This window comes from Ceratosolen solmsi, unplaced genomic scaffold (genome assembly GCF_000503995.2).
Source record: "Ceratosolen solmsi marchali unplaced genomic scaffold, CerSol_1.0 scaffold31, whole genome shotgun sequence".
Taxonomy (NCBI): Eukaryota; Metazoa; Arthropoda; class Insecta; order Hymenoptera; family Agaonidae; genus Ceratosolen; species Ceratosolen solmsi.
In genome coordinates this window covers 3,503,110-3,516,383 of record NW_011948432.1, presented here as the reverse complement: position 1 = coordinate 3,516,383, position 13,274 = coordinate 3,503,110, and the positions used below count along the sequence as shown (strand labels likewise).

General features: G+C 29.0%; 1 protein-coding gene across 1 annotated transcript; it reads right to left on the bottom strand.

The window, feature by feature from the left end:
- Window positions 1–1,567: 1,567 nt before the first annotated feature.
- LOC105364325 (1,5-anhydro-D-fructose reductase) lies at window positions 1,568–3,552 on the bottom strand. The gene is made up of 7 exons (XM_011502223.1): window positions 3,358–3,552; window positions 3,025–3,192; window positions 2,839–2,955; window positions 2,548–2,742; window positions 1,952–2,146; window positions 1,726–1,874; window positions 1,568–1,661 (listed from the first exon to the last, which is right to left on the bottom strand). Exons 1-7 carry the CDS (start codon window positions 3,424–3,426, stop codon window positions 1,631–1,633), a joined length of 924 nt encoding a protein of 307 aa, XP_011500525.1. The 5' UTR covers window positions 3,427–3,552; the 3' UTR covers window positions 1,568–1,630.
- Window positions 3,553–13,274: the final 9,722 nt, after the last annotated feature.

Sequence of the window (13,274 nt, the reverse complement as noted above, 5' to 3'; positions counted from 1 at the left end):
TCAAATTGGTATTTTTCATTATTTGTCTTTGAAAATAAGATTGTTTGTCACATTAAACACTACATTAAACAAATAATTTGCGTTATTTGTTGCAATAAAAGATTGAAGAAAATTGAGAAACTGTGTCGAGTAGTTTAATGCAGAGTTAATTTTCGCTGATAACGAAATTGGATAAGTCATCGTAGAAAAGACTAATAGAAATATTACGTGAATAATGTTAAAAATATAATAATCTTGTACGCCCACAGACTCTTAATCTGATTAAAATACAAAAACATTGTCATGAGTCAGAGGAAAAAGGTAAAAAAAGAAATACTCTTTTAAAAATGTATATTATTTATAATATTACAACTATAAAGAACGTAAAATAAATTAATAGATATTAATGGATAATAATTAATATTTAACCTACGTTATAGTTAATTATATGTAATATTGATTTAATTCATACGATAAAAAACATAATAAACTAAATATTTAGTTTATTTCCTATTATTAAGATTGTAATTTTTTAAATTAATTTAAAAAAAAAAAAAAAAAAGAACTTTCTACAATACTAGATATTAAATACAAAATTAACTTTTATAAATTTTTGTCTAAAATGTGAACGTAAAAATAATTATTATTGATTGATTATACATTGAACAATATTTTAAATAATTTTTTTTTTTTTTTAACTACGACTCTAATTATCCATCAATAACCAAACTATAATATAGTTAATAATTTTCATATTTAATAATGGTCAATTATTTAATAATAATTTAATAATTTAATAATTACACAATTTATGTTTATAGATTTATAAACCCATACAAGATCGATCAATTATTTATGTTGCTAAAATCATAAGATTGTTTACAGTTTATGTTATTATTAATAATAAAATTGCTTAAAAAAACAATAAATTATTTGTATTAATGCCAAGTATGAGTGACTTTTTTCTCGTTGAAAAAGTAATAATATGAATTGTTTTTACTTACAACTACTTAAGCTACTTACGTAAGAAAAATTAAATTTTTAATTAATCATAACTCGTTGTAACAATGTTAACTATCATATAATAATGCATCGAGACTTATTAATACAAATTTATATTATTCACAGGAATATTTCATAATAAAAATTTAAAACTTAAGCACAATAATAATATGTATGCAAAAAAAAAAAAAAAAAAAAAAAAAAAGATTTAATAAGATATAGGTATCATAATAAATGCATTTGAAAAATTTATGGTTCGCACATAAGCGATAATATAAGATAAAAACATATGATGAATATTACTCCTCTTTTGATTCGCAGACAAGATAATTAGAAAAAAAATCTACAGAAATTTAAAATAAAAAAAGAAAATAATTAATGCAGTTATCTTATTTTCATACTTCCTTGGAAAGTTTTTCTTGTGAAAAGCAATTAATATGCATTAATTAATACAATAATTACTCATTGTGACTTAAAAGGCAGAAAAATGTAAAAAATAAAAAATCATCACAACTAGAGCTTGCAATTAAAAAAATGTTCTCGCTTAATTTATTAATAAAAACATTTAATCTTATACATATAATAATTTCTTTTAAAATTTATTTATATAATATGTGTATGCTCATAAATATTATCATAGACTCAAATTCTAAAACGGATAGTATTTTGCTTCCTTAGCACTGAAAATAATACGTACATTTATTAAAATATCAAGACCGATATACAAAATAATTTAATACTAACTCTGCGAGAAGTGCTACCCGCGTATTCGTTTCCATTCCTTCGATAATTTTAACTTCCTTGTCCGATAAACTGAAATCGAATATATCCAAATTTTCCTTAATTCGCGATTTTGTCACTGATTTTGGAATTGGCGTTACATCCATTTGAAACTAATAAATCAGCTATTAATAATTCCTAATATTCCAAATGCACACAATAGGACTTAAATTATTAATAAAATACATACGATAAATCTACATGCGATATTTGCTGGAGTTTTCTTGTATTTTTCACAAAGTACTTTAATTTCCGGCCTATCCCATAAATTATTAATACGAGAATTCTCCGGTCGGCCAAGTGGCGAAAATCCCGTAACTGTTATTCCATATTTCTTACAAACCTCGATCAAGTGTTTTTGATTTAAATTCAGCGACACTTCAATCTGCAATAAATTATTTCTACCATTTATATCTAATGTATTTATTTTTAAGCTAGATCTTTATAAAAATTAAGGAATATTTGGGTAAGGCATAATATTATTATTTTTAATACTTCACCAATGATTTGCTCAATTTAATTTAATCTGTTCATAAATAAATATTTATGAATTTAGTGAATTTTTAGTGAAAATAATATGTTTCTTCTATTAGCAAAGATACATTATTTTTTATAATTTCCATTCAATTATGTAAATATTAAATTTGGTTATTTTTATAGATTAAAGGTGAATATTAGTTAGTGATATATTACAATAAAATATATTTAATTACTAAACTAAATAATTGAACATTCGAAAATTAAATAATGTAGGAAAATGGTTAGTTCGATCAAATGTTGATTTACTTGATTATTAACAGGTTTTATATTGGCTGAAAGCATTAGCCTATCAATTTGTTCGGAATTAAAATTGCTGATACCAATACTACGTGCAAGATTCTGACGTTTGCATTCTTCCATTCCTCTCCATGTTTCAAGATAATCAGTGTCTTGAAATTCTACTTTCCCAGAAGCATCTTTTGGAGTAAACTTATCCCCTGACTAAAATGTAAACATTGCATATAATTATACTAAATTATCTATTGTTCATAACAGTTGATTATCCAAAAACAAATAGGACGTGTTGTTATATGTTACTTTAAAAGCAAATGGCCAATGAATGAGGTAAAGATCTACATAATCAAAACCCAAGTTCCTTAAGGACTCTTTACACGCTGGTACTACTTCATTTTCTTTATGGCTGTTACACCACAACTACAAAAATCATTGCATTATACGAATATATCAAAATATAAATCATTTTAATAACATCTTTCGTCTCACTTTTGTAGTTATGAAAATATCCTCTCTCGTTACACTACCATCATCAATTTTTTCACGAATAGCATTTCCAATTTCCCTTTCATTTTCATAAAACGCTGCCGTATCAAAATGTCGGTAACCAATTTCAATGGCATACTTTACAGCCTCTCTTACTTCTCCTGACTTGGACTAAATAAATAATACAGAAATAATTTTCATGATTGAAGATACAGTTAAAAACTTCTCCGTAATTTAAAAGAACCAAAGCTGCAAATATTTACACTTAAGTCTGTGGGAGCTTAAGTGTGAAATTCTTAAATCTGAATGCTAATAGATAACATTGCCTTTATTTACCATGTATGTTCCAAGGCCAAACATGGGCATTTTGTAGCCATCGTTGAATGTTATAGTAGGAATGGTCATCTTGATTACCAAACCAATTATTATTAAATTAATTATAAATTTACGTGAGCAAATCTTCTCGTCCGGATATTACAAAATATATAATCAATTGAACATACAGCTATTAGAAAATATTGCTATTAAAATAACTGCGAAGGACACAGAATACTGTATTAAATGGTTCGATCCAAACATGTATGTTAAGCTAAACAATGTAAAAATTTTGTTGCAAATTTTTAAAGTTATATTTCAGATTTTGGTTACTTAATTGTTATTTAAATTTTTCATACTTAAAAATCCGCAATACATTATAGTATTAAATAAATAATTCAAACGCAAATAGTTCAATGTATTTCATACGACGATTATCAAAAAATTAACATGCCATACATTAGATAATTAATATTAATTAACAAGATAATTCAATGCTAAATAACTAAACGTCAAGTAATAAAATAGGATCAACTTATATTTTTACCAATTTAAACAATTAACTGTTTAATTGGAAAAATTTCTTTTTGTGCCTAAAGGTAAATGAATACCTGGAGTATTTAATAATTTTGAAAAAATTAATTCTAAATCATTTTAAAGATTTTTACATGTGGCAAATAAAAACAAAATCATAAAAGTGCTTATCATAAAGGTTATGTCATATTATTGATTAATTAATGATAATTTTCCACATTAAAGTTCTAATTTGTAAAATGTTATAGAGCAAATTCTATAAGGATTAATGAGGATTTACGATACGAAAGATCCCGGAAATCGTTAGGATCCAGCTCCTTGCATAAATATGTTTGAATTAGTGTTAAGATGACAGCTAATCAAATCTGTGTCAACCTCAACATTTCAAATTGAATTTGAATTTTGACTTATATTTACCGGCAATTTTGGAATCGAAAAACAAATTTCAGTAGGCGAATGTGTGATAGCGAACGTGAACTTATGATTATACACTGATGTCACGTTTTTTTCAATTCCACTTTTCTCATACAATAATACGGTAAATATGGCGTCATGGACGTGCTGGTCTATATCTATGGTCACGTGCTCGCCTATACGTGCAATTAAAATTCCTAAATAATCAACAAAGATTAAAATTTGAATGTTAATTAAACTTTGATCGACATACTTCCTCAAATTAAGTACTTCTGTTCTATTGAGATTAACCTAACCTAACGTGTTCCTCCCACTACTCAATTTTTGAACGCTGCCAAATCACAAAATTCAACACACTAAGAATGTACAAGCATGATGCATTGTATTTTTTAAACGGAAAATTTTATGCTTTAATTACTTGATTGTAAATAATATTATTATGATCTTGGGTAAAATTTCAAGTTCTAACTGTGAACATTAGTTATAACATTATCTACACGATGACTTATGATTTATGTAAAAAGAAATTCAACACTGCAGGTGGAGTCATTTATTATTACTTAAGAACGTTTATTATATATCAATATTCTACTTACAAACGGTATAAAAAATGCACATCTATAAATATAATTTTTAAACTTCTTAAAATTCAATATAAAGAGTTTAGTGCTTAGCACCTGAAATAATAGATTTATATCAATAATCAATATAATTACGTAGGAGCGGTTATTTGCTATATATATAATGTATTCTAGTACAAGTTCAAAAGTCAGTGTCAAGCTAATATATTTTTTATATCACTTTTTGATATAATTATTCGATAACCCTTGATTCTACTATTCAATAAGCGAAGAAATTTAAAAGTCTTGCACGAGATTTAGATTAGTCAAATTTATCAATATTCGCTAATCGATGACTGTAATAAATATAAGAACTATATATTATCTACTCCATAACAAATAACAATAATGTGAATCAATTAACTAATCAAACTGATATAATTGACAATCAGATTTTTAATTACTTATTCAGCTGGCTGACTAAATTTAAACTTGGAATGATGTTTGACAGTGTTTTTTGTTTCTTAAATTATCTTTCTTGTAGAATTTTTTTTTCTTTTTTTTTTGCACAATGATAATCGATAGAACAGTATATTAAATACTTTATATACTTTAAAGAATATTGAAAACTCAAATATCGTATTTCTGTAAATGTCTTCGCATCGATTGCTTAATAATTCTGGTAATTATGTGTTCTCGATGCTGTAAAAGAACTCTCGCTCGCAATGCGACGCGAGCATCGGTCTAGTTATACGTTCTGGCGAAATTACGGTCGACATCAGGCCCTGTTAACTAGAACTGACAGCAACTAACTAGTGACCCTAAGGGATCATAGCCCATCGCAACAATGGAATTTCTCTTGCACAGGTGCACAAAAATCCTATTCCGATGAACATTGACTTTCATTACGTTAACGACTGGCTTCACGATCACATACTCCACGAGCTTCGTCAGAAGATGGTTCGCATTTGCCTGTAGGATAAGGAACAATTTTAGAGCTTGGTGTCGTCGACATGGAAGCTCCATGCTTATTCGTGTCACTACTCTCAGTGACACTTGATTGGATGCTCTTCGAGCATAGCAAAATATCAAAGGCTTTAAAATTTACGAACATTGCTATTATTACATATACCTATTTTTTTTTTTTTTTGGAAACTTTAATTACTTAAATTACTATGTTATAACATGGTATAATAGATATATTACCGATTTTAAAGCAGAGTTAAAATTAAATTCTTTATTGGATTCGTGATGGATAGCTGTAGCAGTCGTACAGGTACTCAAAGGTAACCAAACGAAAATTATTGTAAATATGCGATATGAATTAGGTTTGATTGTTTGTTACTGAGTGCGAATGGTTGCTTATACAGGCTTTGTCGACAAAATGTCTCTATACTTAACCAAATAACAAAACGAACGCCAAAAACATTGGTTCCTTCTTATCCTCAGTTAACGTTAGCTACAAGAGAATTATTAAACGAATTTATTAATTTTAATATCAGTCATAATAAAATAAAACGTGTTATCGTATATTTATTATTATTGTTATTCTTATTTATTTACCTTTAAAAAATAAAAAAGAACATTTATTTTATTTTTTTTTATCGCTTCTGCCACTTTATGTCAAATAGCTCTACCAATTTCTGACTCTACCATCGACAGTCGCACAGCTGTAAAGTCGATGACCACAAAGTTGGATGACGTTCTCGGTAGAATTTATAATTTGTATATGATCCCTCTAGGATTAAATTCAAATGTTATTTGAGTATAATTTTATTATAAATATTACACCATGATTGGTGAAATAAATAAAAACAAAAGCCGTTATTATTAACGAGTGCCTAATAATAAAATAGAATGAAAATTATGGTAATTTTCGAAAACGATGGTGTAGGTAAAGACCAATGAAATAGTCTCGTATTCGAATTAAAATTTCGTGAATTCAAACCTCGACAATAACATCACAATGAAGAAAATAAATGAATAAAGGTAATTTAATAGCCTAACTCGATAAATTGATGAATAATTTAAAATTGCCGACTTGTAATGCATTTACCTACAGAATACTGCATTGACTGTAAGTATAAACGAAGCCTATTATGATTTATGGCCTTCGCTACTCATCGTTATAACATTGACTTTTGACGACATTAACGCAAAGACGTTACCAATTGCTTTCTTCAACACTCAATCACGAATTATCTGTATTACAAGTCATATGATTATTGATTATTTATTTACTATGAGCTGCTAAGCAACAATAATTCGCGTCGCGACTAAGCAAACAAGCGCAACTGACTCGAATCGCAAATTTATCGGCATTCAATCATTTTAACCCACTGACGCGTGCTCAACGAGTTATAATCAATACGAATTTTCAGTTTTCCACGGCACATCTCGTCCATAACCTTTTGTCCGTAACTAATCATGTTTTTGCACTTATCATCGTTCGATCTTTCCGTTGCGTTCATGCACTTTTGGCTTTGCAACATAGATTGCGCTCGGTGCTTGAGAGTTACGAAGAAAAGAAGGAGAAAGTAAATTAAACAAATTTCCTCTAATAAAAAACATTTCAATTCTTTTAAGAGCATTTGCCATTCATTGTAATTCTCAGATGTTTATTATATTATATTTATTGCGAAGCAACATATTATTAAGAATATTAATAAGAAATTTAGAACGATTATATACGCTTACGTGATATGCATTTTCAATTTAATGAAAAATCCGATTATTAAAGTATATTACACTCTAATTTCTGTAATGTTTCAATTGTCAATTAGATGCAATTAAACAATTAAGATTCCCTACATTAGATTAAAAACGACATTGTTAATTGTTTAAGATTTTTTAGCCACCACAAAATTTTCATTATAAATACGTAAGAGCTATTTCATAAAAAATATTGATAATCTATTGACATGATTCGCGTGTAATATATATATATATATATATATATATATATATATATATATGTTTGAGAAACAGCCAAGTATGACGATTATAATTATCAAATATAATCGCCGGCTGATTTTAAACAGTGAATAGATAAAATTTACGATTCTCATTGTACAACCATTAAAAAATTATTTTACTATTTCATCATATATTGCTAAGTCTGACAATTTTTATAAAGAAATTATGCATTTAACTACAAGCCTGAACTTTTATTAATAAAAAAAATCCAATATATAAAAGTTAATGTAAGCTAGATCAATAAGTACTTATTTCATGAATGTAATGAAAATTGTTAAACCAAGAGAATGTTTTTAAATTATGTGCGAACTGAAAGCCGTGAAAACCATTAAACGAAGTTAGAATAAAAACTAAAACTTAAATAGACGATCGTATTTATTTATACAATAGACATTATCATAATCTTCGAATGCATTCCAAGATAAGCATGTATTTAAAAAAATTTTTTTTTTTTTTTTTAAATAATTAATTTGCAAATAAAATATCACTCCAAACATTTCAATAATTTTATCATACAACTATAAACGATGGTTTATAAAGGCAAAATGCATAATTTGAATATAATATAAACTTAATCATTCGATCATTCGAAACAAAAAAAAAAAAAAAAAAAAAAAAAAAAAAAAAAAAAAATTATTACCGGTAAATGGAATATATAAATAAATGGAAAGGAAAATTATTTAAGTGATTGTAAAGTATTCGGCAATTTATTATAAATTATCCGTGATATAATTGTACTTGAAGTCTATCATTTTATTTTATATATATCATCATCCATGGATTAATCGATGAATTTTCTGAACTTATTTCATAGTGTTCGGGATTGAGCGACTGTCAGCGCCTTTCAAGCTCCATCAGTTGGAAAAATAATGAGTTCGCATACTTAAGAAACATCGAATATGAATGTCCTTGACCGGGTTAACGAAAAACGTATACCTCATTAGGATGATTTGAGGAAGAATCTCATGAAAAAGCTTAAAAAGGTGGAATACGGATGAAAGAGGTTATAACATTAACTTAAAGCAATATGAAAAATTAATAAATAAATACCTCTTGAAAAAAAAAAATTATACCCAGTTGTCCAACAATATATTGGGTTTATTTATTTATAAATGATTGCTTTAAAAATTCTATGCAATAGTTATAAGATAGTATATTTTTTAATTTAAAAGTTTTATGTCAAATGTAGTTTTAACATATGTTAAATTAAGAACAAGCAAATGGTCAACAAAGATAACTGTAATTGAAGATTTCCAATAAATATCCTGGCATTTATGAACAAATATGAACAAAATTATCATTGTTTGCGAAAGATTGTTTCTTTATTTTACGCGTAAAAGAGCCATTTGTTTTCCCCTTTTCACGTGCATCATAAGATATTAAAAGAAATTTTGTCATATATAAAGCATGTTAAATATGTATATGATTTTCATTTATTTAATTTTTACTTTAACAATATATGATTAGCCCCTGTTTATGTAATATATGGATTAAAATCTTAATACTACTTAGTTGATTGGCATATTTGGAGCACTAAAATTGTATTTATTTATAAGACTCGTATCACGAGTGCTCTAATTATATATAAATTTAATTAAATCGAGCAATGTAATTGTATATATAATTACTAACTTCAAAAATAACTGGCTTTATTATCTTTATCTTGGGCAAAAAACGATATATATTTCAGTGATTACGGATTAATTCAACAATTGTGTATCAAAAATCTCATTGGCGTACACGATGTTATAGAAAAATTAATTAATACAGCCTCGTTTTGAAGACATTTGACGACGAAAGAGTGATTTTTAAATTGTTTACGAGCGAATGGATCTACGACCATAACGAGGTAAGTGCCATTACTGTATCTACCATTTCTATTTAACTGTGCATCGTGATAATCGCAATTTATCGACAAATCCAAACACTTTCTCAAAAAATAGATGTGTTGGAGATGGTGGCGTGGCCGTAATAATCGAAGCGCATGTGGCAAACGATTCGCAATCGTCGGCACAATTGTTCCACTTGTCCATCTCTCTCTCTCTCTCTCTCTCTCTCTCTCTCTCTCTATATATATATATATATATATATATATATATATATATATATATATATATATATAACGAGCGGGCGAAGAATCGCTCGCGTGTGCCAATAATTAGCATAATAAACTGCGCTACTCCCACAGTTCCGTAAAGATCAACTTGCCCGATTATGTGCGCGGCATCCTTTTCCAGTTGCGTAATTAGTGCGTTGTTTCATAGGCCTTTAAGCATGATTCTACGGGGGACTTGGTCGCTATTTTTTGCCGCATCGGTAAAAAATACTTCAACTTCACATGTATAATGGACGTTCTGCTCATAGTACTGAATTGTGCATAAATATGCAATTCTATTGTCTGGATTAGGGCATTTGTTTTTACCGAAGCCAGCGGTTATTACTTTAACGCTTCCTTACTGTTTACCTCCCTTACAGATGTATTTATTGTTAGTATTAAGCGGAAGTTGAAGATAATAGGCAGTTTAATCGAGCACGAAAAGAAAAATACTTATTCGTGTAAAGACATTGGATTGATTAGGGATGATTATTTATGAGGTAGAGTCGAAGGGAGAAGAGATGAACTTTATAATGATGAACCGGAGTGTTTGCGTAGACGTTAAGCTGAAGGATTTCGCTATGTTGTCCATGTTTTTCTCCTGTCGATGAAAATGAAAAGAAATAAGCAGCTCTTTTCTTCCAAGTTAACTACAACATGTCACTCGACGCACACTCGCGTCACAAAGCTCATAGATAATTGAAAGGTGAGTAATTACAAACTATGCATTGCAGCGCGTAATATATCTCTATCGATTAGAATTTCAAGGTGCTGGTAAAGTTCGTTTTTCACGGCCGTTACTCAAGAAGCAACAAGAGCGGCGGCGCATCGTATGTACTTAATCTAATTTAACTTGCCTGCCCGAGAGCAGACGGTTCCGAGTCAGGGTTTTCTGCATAAAGCTGCACGCACATAAATTTTCGCGCTTATTTCAGTTAAGCCGAAAGACGATTTAGAATTGGGATCACGTAGGGGAGCTATAGTCGTAGCCTCAATTTTTAATTAAAAGTCGACGTAGCAGCAGAGAGCTGTCATAGTCTCCTTAAGTCTCATTTCCACGTGTTAAAGTGCTTCGAATCTTGATTGATATTTCATGTTTATTAATAGTTTTATAGTTGGTATAGTTTGCCGTGAGATAAATTCGTATTATAGGGTTTTCGTAATATGCAATTGCTGTTCCATGAGCTTGCGAAAAAAAATGCAAAAGCGTTTGAGATTTACAGGCTGGCTTTCTCTCTCTCTCTTTTTCTCTTCTGGTTATTCTTTTTTCACCCAATATTAATAAATATCATATTAAAATCTAACATAGATTACATATATTTCAATTTTATGATATTTTTAACATGCTTATAATATAATCGTTATAAATTCGTAATTTATTTTTCATCTCTTTATTTTTTTGTCTACATTTCATAATCGAATGTCATTAAAAATTTGTAAATATCAATCTGAAAATATCATACAAAATTTAAACTTTGATCATTTGAATTCGATGCCATTCGCGAACGATAATCACGATGTACTGATAATTATAATTTAATTAACTATTTAACGATTAATTTATTTGTTATTTTGAATAGCCTTTATTTATTAAAAGATTTTTAATTATTTATAAAATAAAATTGCATAAGTTATCTAAAAAAAAAAAAAAAAAAAAAAAAAAAAAAAAAAAAATATATATATATATATATAAAAATTCTAACGTTATGCAATCGTTAATCTATTAATAATTTTTATACTCTGCGCAATAAGCGATTTATGAATATTTCCTGTAGAGCGAAAGATGATATACTGTATTATGTTTCATATTTAAAATACATTATAATTATTGTGATAAAATTGTAGTAATTTTTGCCACCGCAAAAATTACGTTGATTAAAATCATCAATAAATAAATAATGCATAGTATAGAGTTAAAATGTACCCAATAATTTAGAATTAAATCACATAAAAATAATAAATCTTAATTAATTGAGGTATATTTTTACATAACTTATTAAATATATAAAAATTTTTAGACTAAAAACTAATGAAGAAATTTTTATAATTTATCTATAAAATATATGATTTAAAAGTAAATGTCGATGTAAATTAGTATTAAATTTGTATTGTTTGTATATAATATTTAAAATTGTAATTGATAAAAATTGTATTTATTTTGCTTGTTTGGTCATTATTTTCATATACGCAATGAAATGTTGTCTCAATGATTATTCTTAAAATAATTGAAACAAATCTCTGAAATGTAATAGTTTTCTTTACTTTGTTTATTTCATAACAAATACTCGCACGCAATTTTTTCTACATTTTTCTTACCACAATTAGCAAAATAGAATTCAAATTGTTTATATAATCTATTTCATAATACAAATTGACAATTACATGCTCATGCTACAAAATAACTATTTTATCTACTATCGTTTTCCTATTTAACAATATCCGTCAGCATCTATTATAGAAGAGTATATTAAAAATAAAATTAATCGTCTTGTGTACAATTGTGTAAGGGCATTAAGTTTCTTAACTTTAGTTTCTGTTAATTACATTAACTATTTGTCAATTAACATTGAGGAGACTTTCAGTAGTCTGTCAATAAAAGTATCGTTGCAAATAAAATCACACGAATTCAGTGTCAGTTTAATACGAAATGCACTCATCCATATAACTTTTAGCGCTTCCAATTTCTTTAGGACCCGTTTAATGGGCGACTCCTTCCCCGTCACTCATTAATTCATTCGCTCATTCATTCGTTCGTGCAATGTGGCATCTCACATATATACAAAAAGCCCGTAAGCAAATAGAGTAGTCGCAGCCTTAGATTGTCGATCGCGCGTCGTCTCTGCCGACGATGAACTCCAACTTCTGAAAAGGCAAAATAGGAGGAAACGAAGCTAAACGAAACGACACACCACCGACCGACGAATGACTCTGTATCGTCGTCTCCGCGATCCCTCCCCCTTCCCCCCTTAACCCCCTCCAGTTACACCCCAATCCCCCCTTCCCCTCCCAACCTCAAATCACCACCTCGTCCCACCCCCTCGCGGCCCAGCGCACCTTCCCCTCCGCGCCGGCTCGTCGTCCAGCCGCCCCGACGGTGCCTCGAGCGCAACAGATGAGGGAATTTCGATCGAGGCTCGCGAGGCGAAGGTGTAGCGGGAGTCAGCGGCGCTTCTCCTCAGTCAAGCCGTTGACAGCCGCCCTGGTGGTTCTTCTCGCGCATTGGCTGTCGCCCTTGGGCCGATCGGTGCTTGCGCCATCCCCCGGAGCACTGACTAACCTCGGCCGGTTCGACAACGCCTCGCCGACAGCACTTCGTCCAGGTAGTAGACAATACACGTCGGATCGTCGACGTCGGCATT

Excerpts from the sequence above, each read along its gene's own strand:
- LOC105364325 (XM_011502223.1), bottom strand. The coding sequence starts at position 3,426 with ATGACCATTCCTACTATAACATTCAACGATGGCTACAAAATGCCCATG. Across the intron at positions 2,147-2,547 it reads TAAAACCTGTTAATAATCAA|ATTGAAGTGTCGCTGAATTT; the intron begins GTAAATCAACAT and ends AATTTATTGCAG. Across the intron at positions 1,875-1,951 it reads ATATCGCATGTAGATTTATC|TTTCAAATGGATGTAACGCC; the intron begins GTATGTATTTTA and ends CTGATTTATTAG.